At 45.2% G+C, this 26864-nt stretch overlaps 2 protein-coding genes across 2 annotated transcripts; both read right to left on the bottom strand.

Moving 5' to 3' along the window:
* Positions 1-1099: 1099 nt before the first annotated feature.
* LOC127777392 (uncharacterized) lies at positions 1100-7976 on the bottom strand. Its single transcript, XM_052303970.1, has 12 exons — positions 7342-7976; positions 7083-7168; positions 6223-6302; positions 5867-5922; positions 5664-5712; positions 4909-5058; positions 4662-4757; positions 4191-4304; positions 3961-4091; positions 3346-3578; positions 1590-2360; positions 1100-1515 (listed from the first exon to the last, which is right to left on the bottom strand). The coding sequence occupies exons 1-12, from the start codon at positions 7830-7832 to the stop codon at positions 1466-1468; spliced, it is 2307 nt and encodes a 768-aa protein (XP_052159930.1). The 5' UTR covers positions 7833-7976; the 3' UTR covers positions 1100-1465.
* A 1458-nt stretch (positions 7977-9434) lies between these two features.
* On the bottom strand, positions 9435-12294 carry LOC127775421 (amino acid transporter AVT6A-like). Its single transcript, XM_052301665.1, has 5 exons — positions 11571-12294; positions 11018-11170; positions 10707-10910; positions 10072-10537; positions 9435-9813 (listed from the first exon to the last, which is right to left on the bottom strand). The coding sequence occupies exons 1-5, from the start codon at positions 11968-11970 to the stop codon at positions 9672-9674; spliced, it is 1365 nt and encodes a 454-aa protein (XP_052157625.1). The 5' UTR covers positions 11971-12294; the 3' UTR covers positions 9435-9671.
* Between the last annotated feature and the right edge of the window lie 14570 nt (positions 12295-26864).

Here is a 26864-nt window from a genome sequence, read left to right as displayed (position 1 = left end):
CAAGGTGAGACCCGCTGTCCATTTAAGTATTCAACCCATCTATTCCCGATCCTTACCCTCTTATCTTCTTCTCATCATTTCTTCACTGGTAGGAACACACATGAGATGGAGCTAGCCATCATTGCCGGCTGCCACGACAGCAACTGCGGCAAGGCAACATGGAGAAGAGATGGTGGAGCCATGGTCGCCAGCGGCGGTGGTGGCAGCAGGACAACATGGAGAGAAATGAAGTGATGAACGCTTGAAGCTGGCCGCCGACATCACTACAAACAGAAGGAGATGCGGACGGATATGGGAGGTCAAGCAATGGTGGTGGCTGGCTGTCGTCAGAGGTGCGACGAGGCCCAGCACGACGGCGTCTAGCTGTAGTCGAGCATCTCGCCAACGAGAACTACCTGTGAGTTCCGAGAGATGGCTGGGGTAGAAGAAAAATATATAGATAGTTTTTTTTTCCTCTTGGAGTTCAGTGATTGTTGCAATGCATAGTTATTTTTTCCTCTTGAAGTTCAGTGATTGTTACAATCCATTATGAAGAAAAACGTATAGATAGTTTTTTTTCCTCTTGGAATTCAGTGATTGTTGCAATCCATAGTTATTTTTTCCTCTTGGAGTTCAGTGATTGTTGCAATCCATTATTTGCTTTTGTTGCACTTGCACCTAGTTGTGGTATGATGTTTCATTGTATTTTTTATTGGATGTTGCACATGTTGTTCGCTTGTGTTGCAATCAGCAGTTTTTAAGTGCTGCATCTAGTTAAAAACTTTTAATCTGATCGATGAAACATTTTCTCAAGAATGATGAAACTTTTTTTTTCTCTTCAAGATACGAATAACTAATACTATCTCTGTCTCCCAAAATATAAGTATGAAGGTTACATGTGATTGTCCGTCCAAAGGTGTCAAAGATACTGATAATATGTTTTCTTGGCAACAAGGCTTCAATTATATAGACTAAAAGAACTTAAATTGCTAATTGTTCTTATCTTCCTTGCTGAACAGACTTATTTTTGTGATGGCCTAATAAGTATATAATCCAAGAGAAAGAAAGAGTTGTCAAAATGATACAGATAACTACTACATAATTGGCCACCCTGTTCCACTGGCACCAAATAAACAACCGTTATACTATGGACGATGATGTACATTACAAAATTCCACCACATTCTCGTAGAGAAGTGAAAATGACATAGCATCCTTTGTGACTGACTGACCCCTGGACAAGGTGACACCATTCCCATAGAGATCCACCACCTATGTCATTTCAACGCTCATTTTCTACAAATTCGCATTCTTACACAGCCTCTGCTACAGTCTCTCAGGAAATGGCGAGCAACTAATAAAAACGGGCCAGTTTCCATTTGAAGTTATATGAACGCATGCCCAAGGATTAGCTGCAGTAATACCGCGGTCGTCACTACTGAATTCTTCTTCATGACGCATCGAGTCGAGTCTTGAATGTGAAAACTTCAGTAGCCCAGACGATCGTTCAATGAAGTGCGGCCATCACCAGTTTGACCTGCAGAATACAATCAGCAATTACCAGTTTGTCAGGGATAACTAGTGTGCTAGAAATTAGTACCAAATTCTCACCTTCAGGTGGCACCCATGTTTCATGATCTGGACCTGCGTCCAGAAAATCTGGTCTTGCAGGACCCAGTACGCGTTTTTGTTTCGACTTTTTGCTTTTTCCCTTGCTAGCTTGTGGTTCATTCTCGTCCTCCATGTCTTCAGAAGTTTGTAAACCACGTTTGTGCTTCAGCAAGAGGGCCACTGCATCAGCAGCAGATGCTTCAGATTCAACTGAAGATGATTCCACCTCATTGGCTGCTGATTGATCAGACTTTCTCTTCCGTAAAATAAGCCCAGGAGCAGCTTCTTCAAGGTCTTTTCCACTGGCGGAACCTGAAAGAATAGTTTTTCGATCTTTGTAGTCCACAAAATTATCAGTCTCCTCTTCATTGGCACTTTCTTCTTTTATACAGTTCTCTTCAGGTTCCACGGTCCTCTTGTCACCAAGCCACTGAGGTTTTGGAATGGAGAATGCAGGTTTGCTGCCATTTTCTTGGTTTGTGGAGATACCCTTCTCTTCCTCAGCCGGTTTATCCACTTGTGTTTTTTCAGCACAAGATTCCTTAAGCTTCTCCTCTGTTGAGGCTTTGTTTTGTGCAACTTTGTTTTGCTTTCTGGACTCTGGTCTTAGACTATCATTAGATGCTGGAGATTTTGTTTCTCGTGGCTTGAGATCCCTCTTGCGAGCTGCTTCTCCCATAGGATCAGCTATTTTCAGTAGGTAAACCACCCTGCCCAGCTCAGTTTGAAGATCAGAAAGCTCCTTCTGGATTTGGGCAATCTTGTCATGTACTGCAGAACAGTTCAAACTAGTGAGTGAAGAAAAGTGATAAGCATAAAACTGAACATAAATATGGAAAACAAGAAATGCATCATTTCCAAGCTTTGTTCTTCCATGAGTGAAGTCTAAAACTAATCAGAGGTTAAACAAAGTAAATGTTATAAAAATCGATGCAATATCAGATTGTTCTGTAAATAAAAGTCATATTACAATGATGTATACTTTAGTAACTTAGCTTGCAGTCATCAAAGTCAACAATGTCACCACTTTATTAATGACCAATATCTATTACTATATATTCAGATATGTAAACTATGAAAGCATGTTGGTGACAACTTTACTCATGTCATTTTCCTAATAATTTGAGTGTTGGAAGTATTATACAAGGGAAAATTAATAATGGAACATATGTATCCTCTGCTCCAACGTCCAATCAGAGTAAAGAATCTCTTCCATGCATCAGTGCTGTAGGACATCTACTCACACATCTATGAACATGTTCAGAAAATAGCACTACAAATATAATTACAAGGAAATTGTTGCATACCATGAACTTCAAGTGTTGCATGGATTCGTGGTTTATATTAAGTTATCAACTAATGCCAAGTGGAGTACAATGCAAGAATAAGTAAAGAAAACAAAGAAAAGGGAAATATTTCATAGTTCCCACTATCGCACAGAAGCTAAAAGTATTGCTTGGAAATAACATTTAAAGGTATTGCTGGGAAATAACATTGATCATAGTTCCCCAACGCAAACAAGCTAAAAGATCCATACTAATGCAACCATGTTTTTTTAGACCAAACCAAAGGATTCACAACTACATTAAAATTCTTCTAGACTACCACTCAACAAATTTCAATAATTCAACAACCGAGGTGAACAGGCAGCAACAGATTCTTAGTGACATGATACCATAGACTACACTCTTTAAGGAAAATTGAAGCATGTCAAAATTCTGAGATGATAAACCTTGTAGACACTACAGCACCATACCTAATTGAGATGATAATCCACTCATGTAAGCATCAAGGTCGTCCCCAACATCCGCATTCTCACTTTTTGCCAACTTATTCTTCTCTTCTTCAACCAATTTCTTTTTACTTTCAATATCGCTGGTTATGGTATCTTTTTTATCAAGAAGACTATCAGCAGTCTCCACTTGCTGCTCACTGGATTTATGACTAGAAGATTTCTTCTTCGTCCGATCATAGAAGTCATCTTCGTCACTAAATTATTTAAGAATCCGTTAATCAGTACACGACAATGAGCATATAAAGATAAATTTCTTAAATCATACTTATGAACAATGTACAGCTATCTAAGCGTCTACCAGTAGACAGGACAAAACTAATGCAATTGGATAAAATATAGATAATTTGATAATAGGTTGCAAGGTAGAAGTTCCTAGTACATTTATCCGTGTTCTAGTTTGCAGTGACTATCTAAAGGAAATTTAGTAGCCAAGCTTGATCAACCAAATTCAGCAGGGCAGTTCATATCTAACTAGCATTTAAATTAAAAGAAAACGAATATCATTTCAAATAACAACCAACAAATATTGTAAACAAAAAATGCATCAGTCTAGGCAAAATTTATTAGAAGACAAACCTAAGAATATTATCTTCTTCCTCAAGATTTGCTTTATGACTACCACGATTTGAGTTTCCAGTGCGAGCACCAAGACTTTCCCGTATACTGTCATTCAAAGTTTCTTCTAAATTTTCCAGCTCCTCCATAAGCTGAGGAAAAAAAAAGATTTGTTATGATAACCGTTGGTGATGGACTGGTAATATGATATGAAAAGGTAGTGCAAGGTGTGAAGCATTTGATCCACTAACCTGAGATGTCCTTTGCTCATTTCGTGCAATCTGTGTTTGTTGACCTTGGGTTAACCCACCTTGAGAAATGTCCTTAGCTCTTATTGCATCAATTTCTTTCTTCATGTTGGTAATCTGAAACAAAGACAGAAAGATAAACTTGTAAGACAAGCAGAGGTGCAAACCATATGCATCCATGGGTTATAAGGAAAAAGTCTAGACCAACCCCCAAATTTCAACAACATATCCCCGATTTCCAGCATCCAGATATTATTAATCAATGGCCTACAGTACTTGTTGAAGTTACTTTTTAAATAACAATAGAAATCAGAATTGACAGTTCATCTAACAAGAAGCACACATTTCAGATTCACAAATAACAGTTTTCCAGATAAAATGAAATTATAAATCCACAAGAAAGTTGGTTAAGCTAAGTCACAAAGAACATTGCATAGAGATCAAATCTCAGTAGTCAGCACAAGTAATGTTTACCTTTTCCAATCGCTTTATTATTTTACTTCGTGTTTTCTCCTGTCTATCAGTGAGTTGACCTTTGTAGGTTTGCCATGTGATCTCATCAGCTTCATCCTAATATAAATGCAACAAAAAATGTAATGCTGAAATATGAATATGAACTTTGGAAATTTCAATAAAACACAGTTTACGTGATTACACACATCACAAAAATTTATGTAAATTTATCAATATACAAAATTTAGTTCTTGCAAAAATAACAAACCTCTGCAGAATCTTCGATTGCATCCTCAGACATACCCCATGAGATACCCTCTGCTAAAGCTGCTTGATTTTTTGCACGTAAGAGGGAAGCTTCACGATCAAGCATATCTTGCTGAACTCTAGCATCCCGAAGCTTCTGCATATCTTTTTCCTGCAAAATACGTAAATTCAAGCAACTTTAAACAACAGGATAGGTTAATTTAGTTCACTGGACTATTCACTGGATATGAAAATATCCCCTATGACAACAAAGAGCAAGATCATATTATGAGGTTTTTTAACAGTTAAAATTATCAAAGTGAAGGTAGAATGAAGAATAACTAGTTCAACTTCATGTATGTTTGCTTGTTACATGATAATATATCTTCGTATTGAAATGAATTTCTCTGAGAACTATTTCTGGAAAAATTAAGTATTTTAGAAGCTTTTATAGGTAGACCCATTGCATAAAGGAACCTCTAAAAAAGAAACAGAGCTCCAAAGAAATCCAACATAAGCACAGATCTGATATAGCATGCTATGATTTTACTAAGCCACAATCAATTGACACTACTTCAGAAAGTATTACAAGATCACTGCCAAGAAATCGAACATGCCTAACTGGTAGAAAAAAATCTTCATTTTAATATGACATCCAAAAGCAGAATTTCATAAGAATAAACAGCATACTACATCATCAATAACACTGACAAAATTGTGGATGGTTGAACGATCCAAATAAGGTAACGAAAATATGAAAGAACTGATGAATCTTACAGGGGGCATCAGCTCAGATGGTCCTTGGAATATGTACAAACGTGATGATCTGGCAAATACGACGAGAAGATTAGTCCAATTGTACTAAGTAACAACAGCACCAACTCAATAAAAAAAAGAAACATTTAAGGAAAGAAGGGCCAGTAAGTTCCATAGAATTAGGCAACAAAAAAATTAAACAATTAATTAACAAGATCACTTACTGCCCAAATCGAATTACATCTCCAACATGAATTTCCACATATATCTTCTTCTTGACCTAGTATTTTCACAGATAACATCAGAGAATATAATATGAACAACAAATTGTAAATATTACTGCAATGTTCCATATAAATAATTAATGTGGCAGGTGATTTTTTTAAAATTTACAATGCGATACAATAAGGTTGAGATAAATGATGGAACTAAAACGCAACAGGATAAATAAAAGAGCACGAGCAACGACAGAATGCACTCATGACAAAAGCTTATGAAGTTTTAAGGTATAAATATATGTTGAGCTTTGATAAGGGGGGAAGCTTTCTCTGAAGTAAGATATATGACAGAAGACTATTACCTGAGTTTTATTGATGAAGGACCCATGTGTGCTTCCAAGATCATAAAGGAAAACCTCCCCATCATTTCTAAACTGCAAAACTAAAATAGCATAAAAGCAGTTCATGAATGTCTCGCTTTAGCACTAAACAAGAAAATATTCTATATTACAAACTAATAGTACCATTTTTACCTAATCCAGCCATTTCCTTCTCTAGCTAGCAAATAATGTCCACTATGATAGTGACACTGGAGTTGAGAGATTATTCGAATATCAAAGACAGTTGCCCAAGAAAGGCAACAAGTGCTCATACATAAACACTTGAACTAAAATGTTTTTGTAAGTTAAAAATAATAGAGCTATGCACAAGAAAATCTCATAACCTGGTCTCTCAAATTCTTGAATTTTGTTGTGTGTTTTTTTTCTGCTATTTAGGGCTGAAGGTATTCACAAGTTGTAGAGTTTGAAGTGAAAGTTTAACCTTTCAAGCCAAATTTACTGGGTATGTGTCATCGGTTCCTCATGCAATGCTATGTCATATATGTTCACGGAAATCACGGCATCATGAATAGCAATTATGCTTTGTTCTCCTCAGTGTGAAAAGAACAAGGACAGGCTGGGTACCAGTTTGTCAACATTTCATATATGATCAATTGGTAAAAAGATGAAGCAGAAAGCTATTCCTGAGACTGAATGCCATTTTCCTTTTCTAACATCAGCAACAAAACCCCTCAAAGACGAGACAATTTTTAAGAATGCAAAACCATTCGGAACTTGCAAGCTAGCCACTAAGTTAAACACCGGGATTTTGAATCCTGATTCTTCTACAGTTTTACCTATGCCATAATTGAAAAGACAATGAGGAAAGGATAGTAACATACCAGCATGAAAGCGAGAAATAGTGGGATGCTCCAATACAAAATCGCATAGATCAATTCGACCAAACATGTAAGCCCCTTTCCTGGACCTGTCACATGTAACACCAAACATGAATATAAAAGCAGACACATTCATGCCATTTTCAATCCATACCCCCGAGCGCTAAACAAAATATGAGGCTACGAGCAAAGAGGTAGGCCGTAGCAATTGTTCTATAGATGATAAACAATCATGGTAAGGGTGAAGACAGCAGCAACTCACACGTCAAGCTTGTCAACGATGGTGCCGTCCTTGAGAACCTCGAGGAAGAAAGGGTGGCCCGGTGCGGCGCTCCACTCGGGTATGGCGTACGGGGCACGCGGCCTCGGCTGCTGCTGCTGCTGCGATGGCGGCGGCGCCGCCGCCTCCGCCATCTCAACATCCCCGGAGCCCCTACCTGAGTTCCCCGCCTCATCCACCTCGGCCTCCGCCGACACGTCAGCCCCCGGCGCGCCCTCCACCTCCGGCTGCGGCGGCGCAGTGGGCCGTGGCAGCGGAGGCGGAGGCATAGAGGAGCTAGTGCTCGCCCCCTCCACCGGGCGTGGAGGCGGAGGCGGCGGCATGGAGGAGGTAGGGTTAGCGGATTCGGGCTTGGACGCCGGCTCCACCTCCGCCGCCGCCAGCGAGAACTTGGGCGGCGGCGGTGGGGGCGGCATGGAGGCGGAGGAGGGGTTAGGGTTTCGAGGTGGAGGCGGAGGCATGGAGGGGTCCATGGGAGTGTGAGTGCGAGGTGGAAGCGAAGCGGGGAGACCGGAGACGAGAGAGAGAGAGAGAGAGGGTTGGGGGTCGGCACGGTGAAGGCGAGGCGGAGGCGCCTCGGCGACGGCGAGAAGGGGGAAGAAGGCGGCGAGAGCGCGGCCACGGGACACAAGTCGGCGGCGATGGCTAAGCGGTGCGGGTTGGGCAATCTACGCCGTCCATCTCCCATCCAGCGGTCGAGAATCAAGATTAACGGCCTCTTCTTTTCGCTTATACTTATCGGCCAAATTTTGATTTTTCAATTTTAAATTTGATTTTAAGAAAAAGTTTCATAGTTTATTTTCCAGCAATTACTTTTAAATCGTTAAAAACACGTATATAAAAGTTTTTTTTACAAACTATTCTTCATTTGCAAATATATAGTTTCACTTTTGTCCTCAAATCAACCAAACGATGGGGCTGTAAAAAAAGACAGCTACTGCCCTTTAGTTTTACTTCATCATCTATTAGTAACATTTTTTTTATTTCATCAAATAATAGTAAGATTTTGTTGAGAAATGAAATTACAGTCTCCACTTGATTAGGATGCACACAGTCAGAAAAGAAAAGAAAGAAAACCAAGATAACCAAAAACAAATCTAAGAAAAAAAAACGTCCACAACTACTTCAAAACAATGTCTCAGGAAGGATATGAGGAATGTGTGCTGTTGCCGTGTGAAATCAGCTACCTTTGAAGTTTCATCTCCATCTCCAAAACAATGTCTCAAGAAAGGAGAAGATTCAAAAGATAGTAGAACAAGAGGAGCTATTAGTGTATAATTAGTTAAGTGTTAATTACTTTAAATTTAGAAATAAATTAATATGATTTTTTTTAAAAAAAATCTGCTGCAATGAAACACAGCCTTAGCGGATAAGGCTTTTCTGCTAAGCCAAGGGCTACACATTCAAATGACTAGAATGACAACTTCAACAAGGAACAACAAAAAGCACCAAATTTGTCGTATCCAAAAAACCTGAAGCCTCATCGGTTGGCCTAATAAGCCAAAGCAAAAGCTAAAAATTGAATTGTTGGACTTGATTTTAAAGTTGATTTTAAGATATTTTCAACGTAATTTCTTTTTAGCGTTGGCTTTTAAGTCGTACGAACAAATATATAATAGTTTTACCTATAAATTAATTTGTATTCCCTAATAAGCCATTTTGGCTTATTAGGGAATATGGGTAACCGATGAGGTTCCAGATTAGTAGTATCCAGAAAACCAAATTAGTGTCATATTTATACATATGTGCAAATGTATGCACAGAGTTGCCATTTCAGTGATTTACATTCGAAAAAATAAATTAATGGGAATATGGGTAACCGATGAGGTTCTAGATTAGTACTCTCTCCGGTTCACAATGTAAGTCATTCTAGTATTTCCCACATTCATATTGATGTTAATGGAAATGCTAAAATGACTTATATTGTGAAACGGAGGAAGTAGTATCCAGAAAACCCAATTAGTGTCATATTTATACATATGTGCAAATATATGAACATAGTTGCCATTTCAGTGATTTACATTTGAATAAATAATGGTTTATCTTTTGTTACAATAATAACTCCATAATTCACATTTGATTCAAATTGATCTTGAATTGTACATTGGACTAAAACACTTCGGACCAAAGTTTACACACCCATCCTATAGATACATCCAACTCAACATAATTGAGTCAAGGGTTGTTTGCCAAATAAATCATAAAATAAATCCCGTAAATACTTGCCTAAATAATGATTTTATTTGCTAGCTAATGTACAAGCCATCTTTCAGATAAAGAATCCACTGACTCGCCAATAGGATTTTGGAATATCAGGCTATGGAAGGGGAACTTTTCCTGTGGAACATTGAATATGCATCGCTATACACAGCTACTACGTTTGATACAATTGCAAGAACAATCATGAAGATGGACAGGATTTTGTCCCACTTCTTTGCTATACTGTGTGGATCCCTGCAAAATTAGAAGCAAAATAAATTAGGCAGCCATAACATCACAACATTGAAAAGGTGATATCAAAACAAGCAATTACTACAGTGTGGAAATCTGCAAATGTAGAATTCTTCACTTCTCTTCGTGCATGTTAGCACAAGTACTACAACACATTTTTTTTTGAGATAACGGAATAAATATCCCAGCCATTTTTTCATAATATATGTAGAGGTGGAACAAAATAAAAGCATCACAATGAACATTAATCCATTAACTTACCTTAGAGTGATCGCGGCTGGAAAAATGAAGGCGATACACACAGCAGCAGTTGCACCAGTAAATTGGAAGGCATCCCAGATGCTCGGAATGAAATTCGCTGATAGGAAAATAACTAGGAGAAGTACCGCTGTCATTACAGAAAATCTTCGGTTGTCGGAAGACAGAGGACTTGATGAGGAAAAGAGAAGCCCATCCAAATTAAGCCGTAGTGCATGGAATATCATGGGGAACACAAGCATAAGGTGGACAGCATAGCTCACTCTAACAGCATCATTTAGCATCGGACTGTATGGAATACCAAGATTGGAGTCGAAGTTGGCGAGCACATCAGACAGCGTAGATTCACCAAAGAGGAGATATCCAAAGAAACTTGTTGTGATATAGACAGTTGAGCATAGAACTAATGATATGTGTACTATTGGCTTAATCTGAGAAGGGTCCTTCAGCTCGTTATGAATTGGGTGGACTGCAAAATATCAATCAAATCTCTTTAGAAAACTTAGAAGTAAGCAACCCTATTCGGGCTTTTATAAGACATCAGGACATTATCTAAAAGAAAATCGAAAGAAAGTCAGCCCTACTAAAATAATTTTTTTTAATGCAACAATAATTCAAAACTTCAATTTGTCTCATACCATTATAATGGCAAACATAAGCAGTGACAAGAACTGGCACTGCTGTGAAAAGTTCCCAAACAGATGCCAAGTCGGGAACATCAGGAAACAACTTAGGCATTGGAATTTGTCCCTTTATCAACTTGACAATAGCAATTCCTGCAGTAATAATAACAAATACAACTGCCAGAGCAACGGATATGGCAGATGTGTAACTCAGTGAATCTGCAAGAAACAAACAAAAACATAACGATGTCGTGAATTGGCAGTACGACCAAATGGTACACAATAAAATCTCACAAAAGCATAAGGCTAGTGAAGAGACTACTTACCGACACGCTTCAAACATGCCAGTGGAGTAAATACAACAAGAGTTGTAACCAGGAGGACAAAGAAACGCCCGTTCCACCATTGTGGCCCAAACCATCCTTCTAAAACACCATAATGGTGCTCACCACCAGAGGAGGTTCCAGACAGCACATCACCTAGAGTCAAGTATCGAAATGTATATGTCAGATTCACTGCCATGCCTCAGCACGAAATTATGGCCTCAAACAAACAGTTACGATTATCTACAGCACAATGCAGAACGCAACTTAAATCTCACATGTAAGCAAAACTGCCGAGTTTATTCAGAAGGCATCATATCCTACAGTTCACAATCAGAAGGCCAAACTTCCTCAATCGATTACTCAATTGCATTTGAGTTAGTTCAGAATTTGCATTCTACACGAACCGATACTGATGATATAACTTCTAGAGAAATGGTTATAAGTAAAAAAGAAAATGAAATATTCAGCAATTCTAGAGTCACATGAACAACTAAACAGTGAAGGCAATATTGAAGTCAAAATTCAGGTTGTCTGTATCGAATTTTTTTTTTACCGATGATGATCATGTAGACGATCATGACGCCGATGTTGTTGACGACGACGCAGACCTGGAGCAGCCTCCTCCCCCACCACCCGAACGCGTCCCCCATGACGGCGCCGTACGACGGCGCGCCGGCGGCGCGGCTGGACCGGACGAGCAGCTCGATGGAGGCGTCGGTGAGGAGCGCGGCGAGCACGATCGCGACGAGCCCCGGGGCGAGGCCCAGCACCTTCATCGTGGCCGGCAGCGCCATGATTCCGGCCCCGACGATGGTGGTCGACAGGTTGAACACCGCGCCGGCGAACGAGGCGCCGGCGAACTCGCCGACGCCGCCGCCGCCGCCCTCCCGCTTCGTCGGGAGCAGCGGCTCGCTGCTGCCCTCCGGGAGCCGCTCCGTGACGCCTCCACCCATCGCAGAAAAAAAAAACAATACAATCTTTGCACCAACGCTAACAAAAAGGCTTCAATCTTTGTATCAAAAACCCATTCCTAGAACTCCAAGAAAGAGATTCCGAAGCCGAACACTTCAAACAGCTCGTGGTTTCGCTCCAAAAAAATCTGACAAAATTGGGGGTAAAACACCAAAAAGGGATTGGCTTCCGGTGGCGTCCAACCGACGGAAGTTGAAGGGATTAAGAGCTGACCCAGAGTAGGAGGAGGATTACACACAAGTCTTTTGCTCCTCGTGGCCTCGTGTATTGCAGGATAATGACATGAGAGGGGAGGAGGAGGAGCAAGCAGATCAATTAATTAATTATTTAATTTGATCAATAAATTTGTGGGGAGAGTTTCTGCGATATTTTAGCCAGAGTAGTTAGGAATTTGATTTGGGAGTGGAGATATTTTTGTTCTTTTTTCTCCGTGTTTTTGTGCACTTATTATTTGTTAAGGACTTAAGGTTATTTGTTATTATTTGTTAGGTGTATGATGTAGTGCTAATACTATATTGATGTGACTGTCATGATGGCCATTTGTTCCAAGTCATGGGACGATTATCATCTCGTTAACCCAGTCCAAGTGTATTCAGGGTTTCAGCATGTTTTCACTCTAACTTGATGGCAAAAATTGATTAACTGAACATGGTTTGCTGAGCTCAGAGAAATTAACCTCTGTCACCACATGATCAGGAGGAGGATCACAGGTTAACTTCATTTCATTTGAGAACAAAATTTATAGATTTTCCTTTGCTTTTCATCCCAAGCAATAGCCAACAGATTCCCAATCCCAACACCAACAACTTCTCGTGGGGGCCAGCACATGGCTCCTGCCTGTTGATGGCCACTCTCCTTTATTTTCGCACGTCAGCCAGGACGCCAATGACTGGTGGGCCCAAGGTGGAGCGTGGGCCCACATGTCAGTGAGTGACGAGATGACAGAGGAGGGTAGCAAAACCTCAGCAGGTCACATCTGGCGTCGTTCCAGGGCCCCACTGGTGACGTGGACGCTGCCACGCGCTCTCTCCAACTGCAGGTGGGGCCGGGCCGGATTTATGGATAGAGATAGAGATGCCCTCGAGGGGTGGCCCCACAGGGCAGCGACGTGGCGCGCGGATCTCCTGGCGTTGGAGCGGTCCACGTGGCTGGCTCCTCCTTCGTGGTCACCAGATGTGTGTACCGATCGCTTTTCTCGCTTGGCAAGTTTGGCATGATGCCAGAGGGTGCCACGGGGATCACGCTCGGCTACCTTCAAAATATCTTTGTTACTGACATGTGAAACCGATAATATATATGGGCTAACCTGTCACTAATAAAAGACATGATGTATTTAAAGGCATAGGATCTCAATCCATGCCACGGAGGCTCATACTCTCTCATATTACACATAACGTAGATTAGGATTATCTCTAATAAAAACCACATTTAATTCAACCGCGTAACTTTACCCTACCAATCTCTATGACCCTATAAGTATAAGTATGTTGTCATAATTGTATCGTTCATCGCTCACTACTAGAAAAATAATTACTCACAAATACGACCACACGTCAAGTTTACATCTTAAATTTTTGGTGGGCAAGTTTTATTGAAAGAGAACTGTTTGACCTGCCCTACTTTGTTAATTTTGAGTTTTACTTCCTTTCGATTTTAAAGATAATATCACATTAGCCTGCCTCCTCTCACGCGTGACGGTAAAAAAAATACTCGCTCCGTATTTTAATGTATGACGCCTGTCAGGGTTACGGATAAGGTATACCCTCTACCCTTGGATGTATGCTATACTGCAATACGGTATATCGGTACATATATGGACATTCTCTGAGCATGCTAAGGAAATCCATCACGAAGTTTACCAATGGGAAGGTTCCTACCCGTATAGGACTGGGTCGTTACTATATCGTGCAGGGTCTGATGTCTCCAAGTCCTACTTGGAGACCGCCTGACCTGCGATATAAAAGGGACCCCCCGGGGGACCTAAGGCATCGAATCTCAGAGCCTACACAACGACCACAGCCTACGAAGCCGGAGACTACATGAGCCAAGTCGCCGGGTGATCTAGTTGAATCAACTCGACTACGATCTCGTTGGTACCATCGAGTTCTACTATTCCCTTTGTAATATGTGGTTCTTTCCATATAATCCCACATCAACTGGAATAGGGCTATTACCTGCTAAGGGGCCTGAACTAGTATAATCTTTGTCTCTTGTTTCCTTGATGTCGTACTACGTAGATCCTCGTACCAGCGTACCCCAATACCCCCTATATCCGGTCTACGGGTACCCACCGTCGACAGTGGCACGCCAGGTAGGGGGACTTGGTGCTCAAGGTTCTACTATTATGGCATCGAGCTTCGTCGACAACAGCGTCAACACCGGTCCCATCCAAGGAATCCCTACTTCAATAATGCCGGTGTGGACTCAAGTCGGTGAAATCGTCTTCCCGGTTTACACCACGGTACCAATCTCGGCTGGTCCATCAATGACCGGAAACGAGAACGCCGTGGCTATAAACCCAGACGATCCCATGTCGAAGGGTCCTCTCGCCGTGGCGGAGAACGGAACATCGACGTCATATGAGCCCGAGAAGGTTCCTAGTGCGGCCAAGCCTTGTCCTTCCGACAAGAACTGCGAGCCGACAAGGACAACTTCCGAGGTAACCAAGTCCTGGTGTCCTATCCACAAGTCCAGGAAGCACAATTTGCAAGCTTGCTGGGTGTTTCTCAACGTATAAGCTGAAGTCCGTGCTTGCAAAGAGCGTGGAATCCAGCGTACTTCTCCAACTCGTGATGTCTATTGTCCTATTCACAAGACGAAGAATCACGACTTCTCGAGCTGCAAGGTCTTTCTCCGCGCCATGAAAGCGACGCTTCCTAAGGTCCAACAGTCAGGAACCTCTCTCAAGGATACAGACAAGGAACAAGGAGCGACGTTGACCTCGGATCGATTCGTTGGAGTAATCGACATCGATCCCCGTGAACCATCAGTCCTACACTTGCTCGAAGACTATGGCTTGTCATCTTCCAGTACACCATGCGACGTGTTTGCCATCGGTGGGACTAGCACGTTTGCACATGCTAACGCAGAGGCGGAGAACCAGACGGTCAAGCCGGCCCAACATCTCGGCACCGTCAACGCAATACTAAGAGAAGCTCCCTATGACCCCGTGCTTAACGATGATCTCGCAGGTAACCAAGTCATGGTGTCCTATCCACAAGTCCAGGAAGCACAATTTGCAAGCTTGCTGGGTGTTTCTCAACGTACAAGCTGAAGTCCGTGCTTGCAAAGAGCGTGGAATCCAGCGTACTTCTTCAACTCATGATATCTATTGTCCTATTCACAAGACGAAGAATCACGACTTCTCGAGCTGCAAGGTCTTTCTCCGTGCCATGAAAGCGACGCTTCCTAAGGTCCAACAGTCAGGAACCTCTCTCGAGGATACAGACAAGGAACAAGGAGCGACGTTGACCTCGGATCGATTCATTGGAGTAATCGACATCGATCCCCGCGAACCATCAGTCCTACACTTGCTCGAAGACTATGGCTCATCATCTTCCAGTACACCACGCAACGTGTTTGCCATCGGTGGGACTAGCACGTCTGCACATGCTAACGCAGAGGCGGAGAACCAGACGGTCACGCCGGCCCAACATCTCGGCACCGTTAACGCAATACTAAGAGAAGCTCCCTATGACGTGCTTAACGATGATCTCGCACGATGCACAGAACGACTATGGGAATCAGTAGCCAATCTCAGTAACGCGTTCGAGGAAGCCGCTACCAGAGCACAACCAGAGCGACCGACAGCTGGCGGTGCCGACGGTGAACCATTGGAGCAGCGGACGTCGCCTACACGAGCTACCCCTCCACCTCGTGGCACCGGCGATCTCCGCGACCATCTGAATGGCCACCGAGAAGCACAACGCGTGCGAGACAACGACAATCGTTCCCGACATCATGTTTCTTCACGACGTCGCGAGAACGAAGAGCGAGGAGGCCGTTCGAACGAAGACCAACACCGCCGTAATCGTCGCAACCGCCACGACCACGACAATCACGAGTAGCGGACACCAGACGATGCTGGTCGAGGTCGTCAGCATGCCGGTTATGATAATGGGGACCGGCGCCAGGACAACAATGGTGGACGGCGACAGAATTCTCGAGAACCTGAACGTCGCCCTCGGAATCGCACGCCGGAGCCGAGTGAACCATCGTCATCGTCATCTTCATCTTCGTCATCCGATAGACATCCACGGAGGATACACGATTGCCGACAACCCACCGCCCCAGCACTGGGTGTAGAGCTTTCAACCGTTCTCTACGTGATGTCCGATGGCCCGAGAGATTCCGACCCGGAGCAATAGAGAAGTACGACGGGAGTACTGACCCTGAAGAATTCCTCCAGGTCTACTCCACGGTACTATAAGCTGCTGGGGCAGACGACAACGCGTTAGCAAACTATTTGCCAACGGCGTTGAAAGGTTTGTGGCAACAATTCGTCGCTAACTTCCGGGGAACTTACAAGCGCCACGCGATCGAAGACGATTTACACGCGTTAAATCAGAATCAGGGTGAATCTTTGAGGGACTATGTTCGGCGCTTTAATGAGTGCAGAAATACGATCCCCGATATCACCGATGCTTCTGTGATTCGCGCTTTCAAAACCGGTGTCAGAGATCGCTATACTACCCATGCAGACGACGAGCTGAGACGTAAGAACAACAAACCAAAGGCGGGAGGAGAGAAGAAGCCTGCCAAGAACGCGCCCGAATCAAGCAAGAAGAAAAGCGGCAAGAGTGGGAAGAGGAAAGCTCAAGCAGAAGTCCTCGCATCTGAATACGAGCGCCTGCCCAAACACCCAGACCCACAAGGCAGTGACACGAAGAGAATATGGTGCCCTATACACAAGTCGGACAGACATTCTCTGGAAGAGTGCTTCATCTTCAAAAAGTCGTTGGAAAAGCAGCTGGCTTTGGAGAAGGGCAAGCGAGTATGTGTAGTCGAGAAGGCCACTGAGGCAACCACTCAGGACTCGGATTCCGCGTACCCAGATTCCGATCTTCATGTCTCGCACATCTTCGAAGGTTCCACAGCGTACTCTTCAAAGGAAGAATACAAAAAAGTGGAACGTGAGGTTTGTTCGACATGGCAGGGGGCTGCACCCAAGATGAAGTGGTCTGAACATAAGATCGAGTTCTCAAACGAGGACCACCCCAAGGCTGCTGTTATACCAGGACGGTATCCGATCGTGGTCGAACCCACTATTCGGAATATCAAGGTAGCGCGAGTCCTCGTTGATGGCGGCAGCTCCATCAATCTTCTCTTCGCCAGCACATTGGACGCAATGGGAATTCCGCGAAGCGAGTTGACACCTACCGATCAACATTTCCACGGAATCACTCCTCAGTCCTCGTCCAAGCCATTGGGCAAGATCACACTTCCTGTGACTTTCGGCCAAGCGAGCAACTTCCGAACGGAGCAGATAACATTTGATGTTGTTGCGTTCGACACGGCATACAACGCCATCATCGGAAGAACTGCACTCGTGAAGTTCATGACCGCATCTCACTATGCGTATTAGGTACTCAAGATGCTCGGACCGAAGGGAACAATCACTATCCAATGGAACGCAAAGTTGGCGGTCCAATGCGACAAGCGGAGCCTCGACATGGTCGAGCACACGCCCAGCCCACCCGCCACAGCCGAGCCACCCAAGAAAGTGATCAAAACGACTAAGACGCCGAAACCAGACAGCGCAATCAAAATCGTTCCACTCTCCAGTGCCAACCCCGACAAGACGGTCAAGATCGGGGCATCACTGAACGAGAAATAGGAACTCGCGCTCATCACCTTCCTCCGTGACAATGCGGACATATTCGCTTGGCAGCCGTCCGACATGCCGGGGGTCCCCAGGGAGGTGATTGAACACAAATTCATGGTGCGACCCGATGCCAAGCCAGTAAAGCAAAAACTGCGGAGATTTGCACCAGATCGAAAACAGGCCATACGAGAAGAACTCGATAAACTTCTCAAAGCTGGTTTCATCAGAGAGGTACTCCATCCAGAGTAGCTACCCAACCCAGTCATGGTGCGGAAGGTCAACGAGAAGTGGAGGATGTGCGTTGACTTCATGGACCTCAACAAGGTGTGCCCCAAGGATCACTTCCCTCTTCCTCGAATAGACCAACTAGTGGACTCAACAGCAGGTTGTGAGCTGTTAAGCTTCCTGGACGCTTACTTCGGCTACCACCAAATCAGCATGGCAAAAGAGGACGAGGAGAAGACAGCATTCATCACGCCGTTCGGTGTATTTTGCTACGTTAAAATGCCATTTGGACTCATAACCGCAGGAAATACCTTCTAGCGTACGGTCCAAGGGGCACTTAGCGATCAGCTGGGAAACAACGTTGAGGCCTACGTCGATGACATCGTCGTCAAGACCAAGACAGGCGACTCATTGATTGACGATCTACGGGAAACCTTCGACAATCTCAGACGATATCGCCTCATGCTCAACCTTGAGAAGTGCACGTTCGGGGTACCGTCGGGCAAACTGCTCGGGTTCGTCGTCTTTGGCAGAGGAATAGAAGCAAATCTCGAGAAGATCAAGGCAATCGAGAACATGAAGTCACCCACAAGACTCAAGGAAGTACAGAAGCTAACCGGATGCATGGCGGCGCTAAGCAGGTTCGTCGCTAGGATGGGAGAACGAGGACAGCCCTTCTTCGCACTGCTAAAAAAGCAAGACAAATTTGTATGGACACAGGAAGCCGAAAAGGCGTTTATCGCACTCAAGCGCTACTTGTCAAATCCCCCTTACTTGTTCGTCTATATTGCCGCCACGCCCTACTCTGTGAGTACTGTCATTGTTGTCGAAAGAGAAAAGGTGCAGAGACCAGTCTATTACGTCAGCGAAGCCCACAGATCCAAAAACTGCTCTACGTAGTAATCATGACGTCAAGAAAGCTATGCCACTACTTCCAAACCCACAGGATCACAGTTGTCTCCGCCTTCCCCCTTGGCGAAGTCGTGAGAAACAAAGACGTTGTCAGCCGCATTGCGAAATGGGTAGTCGAGCTAAGCCAGTTTGACGTCCACTTTGTACCACGAACAGCCATCAAGTCCCAGGTCCTCGCCGATTTCGTAGCCGATTGGACTATGCCTGAAAATAGGTTAGACAACCAGACCGACAATGAAAAATGGACAATGGCGTTCGATGGCGCGCTCAACAGCCAAGGAGCAGGTGCGGGATTCATCTTGACATCACCTTCGGGAGATCAGTTCAAGCATGCAATTCACCTTAACTTCAGGGCGACCAACAACACAACCGAGTACGAGGGACTACTCGCCGGGATAAGAGCTACAGCTGCACTTGGAGTCAAGCGACTGATCGCGAAAGGAGATTCCGAACTAGTCGCAAACCAGGTGCACAAAGATTACAAATGCTCTAGCCCTGAGCTGTCCAAGTATCTCGCAGAAGTCAGGAAGCTGGAAAAAAGATTTGATGGGATCGAGGTCCGACACGTATATCGCAAGGACAACATCGAGCCGAACGATCTAGCACAGCGTGCGTCCAGACGAGAGCCACTCGAACCTGGCACCTTTCTGGACGTCTTGACAAAACCATCAGTGAAAGAGGCAAACGACGAAGATAGCCCAATCACCCCCGACATCAGTTCGGGGGCTACAGAGGCAGAGCGCGCCGTTGCCGACATCGAGACCACGGACGATTGGCGGACACCACTCATTAAATTCATAAACAACGACGAGTTGCCCGAGGACGACGCAGAAACCGAGAAAATAATCTGTCAAGCAAAAATCTACTGTATGATCGGCAACGATCTATACAAGAAGGCGCCAAACGGGGTACTTCTAAAATGCGTCTCGCCCGACGACGGTAAACACCTCCTCCTCGACATACACGAAGGGGTCTGTGGGTCACACGCCGCCGGTCGTACATTGGTCGGAAAAGCCTTTCGACAAGGATTTTTCTGGCCAACCGCCCTCAAAGACGCGTGCGACATGGTATAACGGTGTGAAGCTTGTCAATTTCATAGCAAACACACAAAGCTACCAGCGCAAGCTCTACAAACCATCCCTCTCACTTGGCCGTTCTCGTGCTGGGGGCTCGACATACTCAGTCCGTTCCCACGAGGACAGGGCGGCTACAAATTCTTGTTCGTGGCGATCGACAAATTCACCAAATGGATCGAGGCAACACCCACGGGGGAAATCAAGGCCGACAACGCCATCAAATTCATTAAGGGGATATTTTGCCGATATGGATTGCCTCACCGCATCATAATGGATAACGGCTCCCAATTCATCAGCGCCGATTTCTAAGATTACTGCATCGGACTGGGAGTCAAAATATGCTTCGCCTCGGTTTCTCACCCTCAGAGTAACGGACAGGTCGAGAGGGCAAACGGTATAGTACTACAAGGGATCAAGACCTGTGTCTACGACAGGCTCATGTCACATGACAAGAAGTGGGTCGAAGAACTCCCCTCGGTACTATGGGCCGTGCGCACCACACCGACAACGTCCAACAAGGAGACACCCTTCTTCCTCGTATACGGCTCAGAGGTCATGCTCCCTACTGAGTTACAACATCAGAGTACACGAGTACAGAAGTACTCCTACGAGGATCAGGAGGAACAGCGAAACGTCGACGTGAACCTACTCGAGGAACATCGAGAACGGGTCGCCGTCAGAGCAGCTAGCTACGAACAGGCCCTTTGCCGATATCACGAGAAGCGCATTCGAGCACGCATACTTCCGATCGGCGACTACGTCCTCCGACGAGTTCAAAGCCAAGCAGGGCGAAACAAACTCTCGCCCAAATGGAAAGAACCGTACACAATCACACAAGTCTTGCGGCCAGGCGCATTCAAGATTGCAGACGGCGATGGTTGCGAGTTAGCAAATTCTTGGAACATTGACCAATTGCGTAAATTCTATGTATAAGTCAATAGTGTCCATACTTGTAATACATCTTACAACTTCAATAAAGTCTGTTTTAAGGTACAGATTTCAACCACAGTGTCCCTTCCCGATGATCCCTTACCCAGACGACACCTAGCATTGAAACCTATCCTCATGTCCCTTTACGCCGTCTTGAAAAGGCCTCCGAGGAACCTAAGGGAACTTCGGCTGAGGACGCCCAAAGCTGATAAGGCCTTGTCGGATCCTTGAAAGACGAAAGACCATGTAAGATCTGGTCGTGTAAGAGTACTCGCTATGCATATTAACCAAGCCGTGTAATCGGAAATGGATTTTTCCAACTTCACAACTGGGGGCTAGGATCAGTGCTTATTCAACTAAGACAAGTCGAAGGTCCAAGAGCCTTATCTTCCGAGAAGAGTTCTCCGACAACAAGGCTGGGGGCTAGGGAGAGTGTATAACTCAAGTGACTGATCGAAGTCGCGAAGTGAGAAGACACTCGTGCACACCGTATCCAGAGTAAGAAAGCTTAGTTAGATAGATTTCCTTTCTATTTCACAAGTATTTCTTACAGATCGCATAGAATTCCAAAATATGTTACATTTTTCTTAAGATGTTTGTCACAGATATACAAGCACTACCAGGAAGGCCAACGCCAATCCATTGATTGGAAGATTTTCTCCGCTAGTGGAGCCATCGACTTCGCTAGGTTGTCTATCTCCGCGGGACTCCTCCGGGAACGTGAAAATCCTTCGTGGAGGAACTCGAGGTGCAACTGCGGACGATGATCTCGTATACACGCCAGCACGTGCCTTCCGGCGTATCGGCTCGATCGACGACACTCCTGCTTCAGGGCCTCGTCGATACGCCTGCCGATGCCTTCAAGCTGAGCACAAGCCCTGTTCAGCCACGAGATGTAGCCAGCCGCTGACTCCTCAGGATCCCCACGAGGTACTCGGAGCTCCCTGCAGACAACGGCCATGGTTGTGCAACAACTCCTGAGGTACGAGTTGAACCAAACCTCATGACCTCGGAGCGCCTCCACGGCCCGGTCCCTCTTCACTTCCAATATAGTCCTCTCAAGCTCGGCGACCTTGAACTTCGTCCTCCAGTACTGGATGTGACGGTCGCGATCAGCAAGCGCACTCTCGAGGTCTGCTCGACATGCAAACACCTAAGTCAAGCTAATCAAGACAGAAGAGACAAAGGAAATGGAAATGACAAGAACCAACCTAAAGGAGTCGTCACCACATCCGTCTCCTCGGGCAGATCCTGGTCTACGCCGTCCTGCGGCACATACGGCTCAAGCTCAAGTGCCGGAACAACTACAGGCAACTCAAGCTGCCCGCGCTGCTGGACATCCTCGACATCGACATCTCTACAAACAACAAACAAAGTACCCGGAATCAAAACGCCGAAGAAAACTAAGGTGATGATTGCATACACAAAGGTAGTCGGAACCAACGAAAGTTTTACAAAACACGATTGTTTAAGGGGTACAGACAAGCGGCGGCCCTACTCTTCAAAAAGTGGGAGAACGGACTCTCCCAGATCGCCAACTTCTTCCCTCACATCCTTACGCGCGTCGCTAGCCGCCCCCTGATCCAAGATCTTCTAGAGATCGAGTTCAGGGTGCGCCAACCTCACGCACGCAAGGACGTGGCACGCCCCGGTGTATATCCCGTTGGACGTCTCCTCTCCGATCCTGGCCGCATGCTTGGAGGGAATCGTCTCCATCGCCGTTGCCAGCTCCGCGAGCGAAGTCGTCAACGAGAACTCGTCGGGATTCGCCGGGATGGTGGTCGTGATACCGCACTCCCCGGCGAGCTGGTGAAGACCAGTGTAGGTGACCCGCAGCGAGCCACGGATTTCCGACAAGTTGTTCTCGAGCTCCGACATACGGTGCTCAAGCCCCTGCTGTTGTCGCTCGTTGCCGGCCACCAACTCCCTCATCTTTTCGAGGTCCTCGTGAACCTCCGCCAGATCTTGCGTCAGCCTGGCGGCGCGCTCATTCGCCGACGCCGCCGCCGCCGCCCTCGCCTCCGCGATCTCGCGACTAATGCCGCGAGCACCAGCCTCGAGGATGCACCCCATCTCGACCTGGAGCTCCTCCCAAGTGAGGACGGCAGCCGGCGGGCCTCGACCAGCCGCGAGATCATTGGCCAGGCCGCTGGGCGTCACCTCGCGGCTCCTAGGCACGACCACAACCTCGGTCGAGGACACTGCAGGAGATGTGCTGGAGTTTGCTCCAGACCCATCTTGCGCCGCCTTCGCCTGTGTCGCCCTACGAAAGACGGCCATGTCAGTCATCATAACAAGACGGCAAAATCCGATCAAGTCAAGATCCTCAAATTTCGTCCACTTACTTCTCGCCGAGTGTCACCAGCCTCTGCCGTCGTGGAGGCAGGGGAGATGCATCCGAGGCCTAAGTAAACCAAGTACGACATGAGGGCGACATTCTCCGACTATGTTAATCTATGACCAAGAAAGCTTACTGATGGAGTGGGCATCTTCCGGCGGTTACCGAGCACGGAGGAAAACTTCCTCCCCTTCTTCGGAACCTGGCCGCCGCTGGTCGTAGCAACGGCAGCGGCAATGGCCGCGTCGGACGCCTCCCGGGCAACGCCCTCCTGAAAGGAGGCCGCCATCTGGTGGTCCACAAGTGGCCCGATGACGTCAGTCAGGGGGAGAGCTTGCACAACATGAAGTCACGATGCGATCTATGAATTAAAAGGTAAAGGACCATCGACTACACTCACATTGATCGCGGCTTCACGCTTAGCCGCCTCAATCTCGCAAAGAGGGGTGGGGACGTTGCTCGCCATCGTGGGACCGCTAATCATCACCTGGGCAACACGGTGCTCCACAATTGCGCTGTTCAGACCTGCAGATCAAGAACCAAATTTTGACAAGCCAGGAGGAATGCGCATGAAAGGAGAGAAACCCAAAATACAAGAAAAATACCCCGAGTAGAAACCCGGGTCGCGTCCTCTGGCCCAGAGTAGTCAAAGGCTGGATGGGCTCGAGCTTGGAGCGGCTGGATCCGTCCACCAATGAAGTCGGCAGCGACTTCATACCCCGACAACCCTCATACTCGGAGGTCATCAATGATATCGATGAAAGATTGGAGGGATGGGGTCAAGGCGGGTTTGGCGGTCCAAGACGAAATCTTGTTTGGTTGCTCCTCAGGAACAATGAAGACTGGATCCGAATCTTCTATCTGAAGATAGAACCACCTCCCCCGCCATTTGCTACGAGATAAGGGGCACTGGAAAGGGATATATCACGACTTCAGGCCATCCCGAAGTCGGAAACCGACACACCCAGATACCTTTTTAGGTTCCATCCAGCGCAACTCGTAGTAAAAGCGGAAGAGGTCAAGAAACGGCTCTACCCCAATGTAGGCCTCACAGAGATGAGAAAAAATGCTAAGGAAGGCTATGGAGTTGGGGTTCGGATGAAGCAGAGAAAGACCGTAGAAGTTCAAGACGAGAAGGAAAAACTCGGAAGGCGGAGGAAAAAAACCATAGAGAATGTAGTCCTCAACCGCAACCATGCGGCATAGGACGGGTTCAGGTTCAGTACCTCCCGGTTCCCTCTCCATGGTCCCGCGACCGGGGAGAGCGCCCTCTTCTTGCAATTTCTTCAAGGACGCGCTGCTGGAGGTGGATTTGTCGAGGTCCATCGCCGTCGGAGATCGCCGGAGAAGAAGCTGAGGCGGGCGAACTTAGGGTTTGTGTGGAAGCGGAGAAGACGAAGAGCATTTGGAGGCAAGAAAGTTCTCGCAATAGCCGGACTCCAAAATGGATTCCCAAAACTCTCTTAAATATGCGCACTACCGACGATGCGAATTCCAAGGAAAGGAGAGAGATGGCCGCCGGAAATTTCTGGGTCCGTTGCGCGAGGCGGTTTCTTGGACTTCAATTTAAATTCACTCATAACCGTTGGACTTCGCATGGTGTTGTCGATCACTCTTTGTCTCTACGGTCCCCACACCGAGATCGATCAGTCGAGAACGACAACAACTCCGACATCAGAAGTCGCGATTGGTTACACGAGTTCATTTAAGTAGAAGTCGGGGGCTACTGTTAAGGTTACGGATAAGGTATACCCTCTACCCTTGGATGTATGCTATACTGCAATAAGGTATATCGGTGCATATACGGATATTCTCTGAGCATGCTAAGGAAATCCATCACGAAGTTTACCAATGGGAAGGTTCCTACCTGTATAGGACTGGGTCATTACTATATCGTGCAGGGTCCGATGTCTCCGAGTCCTACTTGGAGACCGCCTGACCTGCAATATAAAAGGGATCCCCCGGGGGACCTAAGACATCGAATCTCAGAGCCTACACAACGACCACAGCCTACGAAGCCGGAGACTACAGGAGCCAAGTCGCCGGGTGATCTAGTCGAATCAACTCGACTACGATCTCGTCGGTACCATCGAGTTCTACTATTCCCTTTATAATCTGTGGTTCTTTCCATATAATCTCACATCAACTGGATTAGGGCTATTACCTGCTAAGGGGCCTGAACCAGTATAATCTTTGTCTCTTGTTTCCTTGATGCCGTACTACGTAGATCCTCGTACCAGCGTACCCCAATACCCTCTATATCCGGTTTACGGGTACCCACCGTCGACAACACCGTTGACTTTTTGACTAATGACTTTTTGACCAATGTTTGATTATTCGTTTTATTAAAAAAATTATGTTATTATCGTTTATTTTGTTGTGACTTGATTTATCATCAAATATTCTTTAACCATGACATAAATATTTTTATATTTGCAAAAAATTGAATAAGACAGATAGTCAAACATTATTAAAAAAATAGAGTCATACATTAAAATATGGAGGGAGTAATCATTATATGGGTTTGTGCACAAACATTATTAAAAAAATAGAGACATACATTAAAATATGGAGGGAGTAATCATTATATGGGTTTGTGCACCTATTTACAACGATATAGTCATATCAATCCGTTGCAGTCGAGTATATACCTAATTGAATTTAAATTTTAGGTCTTCTAATCGGGGAGGCCTGAGAGGCAGTGGTTTATCCTGTGGCAGAAATTCAAATTTTACGGTTGTTTTTTTTACTACGAGCACGCCTTATAACATATAACCCCTAGTAGAGAAAATTGGATGGAGTAGCAGCATTTATTTATTTATTCTATATCAGATTCTACGTTCTAAATGAGCACGATATTAAGAGGTCAGTTTTTCAGTACATATCCACCTCCTCTCCAAGACTCCAACACACAGCACCGCTTCAGAAAGCAACAGCCTAATTTGCCAGTGATACCACGTGCTGCATAAGAATATGTTTAATTTTGCGTAAAAAAAGAATATGTTTAATTTTGACGCTGACAGGCAGTTGCGTGTCAGTATGCAGAAACGTGCCAAGTCAATTTCTGCCCTCTTGATCCTGCGTTAATTTGATCTATATCATTATAAAATATTATAACTTTTGAGGTTTTAAAATCTATTACGTGCAGTTTTGCACTATTCACGTTTAACGTTTGACCATTCGTCTTATTTAAAAAATTTTTATGATTAGTATTTTTATTGCTATTAGATGACAAAACACGAATAATACTTTATGTGTGACTAAATATTTTTAAATTTTTCACAAATTTTCCAAATAAGACGGATGGTCAAACGTTGGGCACGAATATCCACGGCTGCACTTATTTTGGGACGGATGAGTACTATTTATATAACTGAAACCATACCATCATAAGAAGCACAAAATTTGATCCATACCACACTGTATGCCTGAAACAAGTTTCAAATAATTTTTAGGCAATATTTTCGTATGTACTAAAATGTCCCTGCCCCCATCTCTGAGCTGTCCTCGCCATTACCAGTGTCCAAGCAAATCAAGTGAGTTGTCAGCCTTGGGACGAGGACATCACGA

The sequence above is a fragment of the Oryza glaberrima genome, chromosome 6 (genome assembly GCF_000147395.1).
Source record: "Oryza glaberrima chromosome 6, OglaRS2, whole genome shotgun sequence".
In the NCBI taxonomy this organism is placed as follows: Eukaryota; Viridiplantae; Streptophyta; class Magnoliopsida; order Poales; family Poaceae; genus Oryza; species Oryza glaberrima.
Note: the sequence above shows the minus strand (reverse complement) of the source record. Positions and strands in the feature narration are given on the sequence as shown.

What these genes read in the sequence shown, in the direction of transcription:
- LOC127777392 (XM_052303970.1), bottom strand. Translation starts at nt 7,832, where the DNA reads ATGGACCCCTCCATGCCTCCGCCTCCACCTCGAAACCCTAACCCCTCC. An exon ending in CAATCGAAGATTCTGCAGAG is followed by an intron (nt 4,758 to 4,908) that starts GTTTGTTATTTT and finishes CATTTATATTAG; the next exon opens with GATGAAGCTGATGAGATCAC. An exon ending in AACATGGGTGCCACCTGAAG is followed by an intron (nt 1,516 to 1,589) that starts GTGAGAATTTGG and finishes TGTATTCTGCAG; the next exon opens with GTCAAACTGGTGATGGCCGC.
- LOC127775421 (XM_052301665.1), bottom strand. Translation starts at nt 11,970, where the DNA reads ATGGGTGGAGGCGTCACGGAGCGGCTCCCGGAGGGCAGCAGCGAGCCG. An exon ending in CGTCTACATGATCATCATCG is followed by an intron (nt 11,171 to 11,570) that starts GTAAAAAAAAAA and finishes ACTTGACTCTAG; the next exon opens with GTGATGTGCTGTCTGGAACC. An exon ending in TTATGTTTGCCATTATAATG is followed by an intron (nt 10,538 to 10,706) that starts GTATGAGACAAA and finishes GATATTTTGCAG; the next exon opens with TCCACCCAATTCATAACGAG.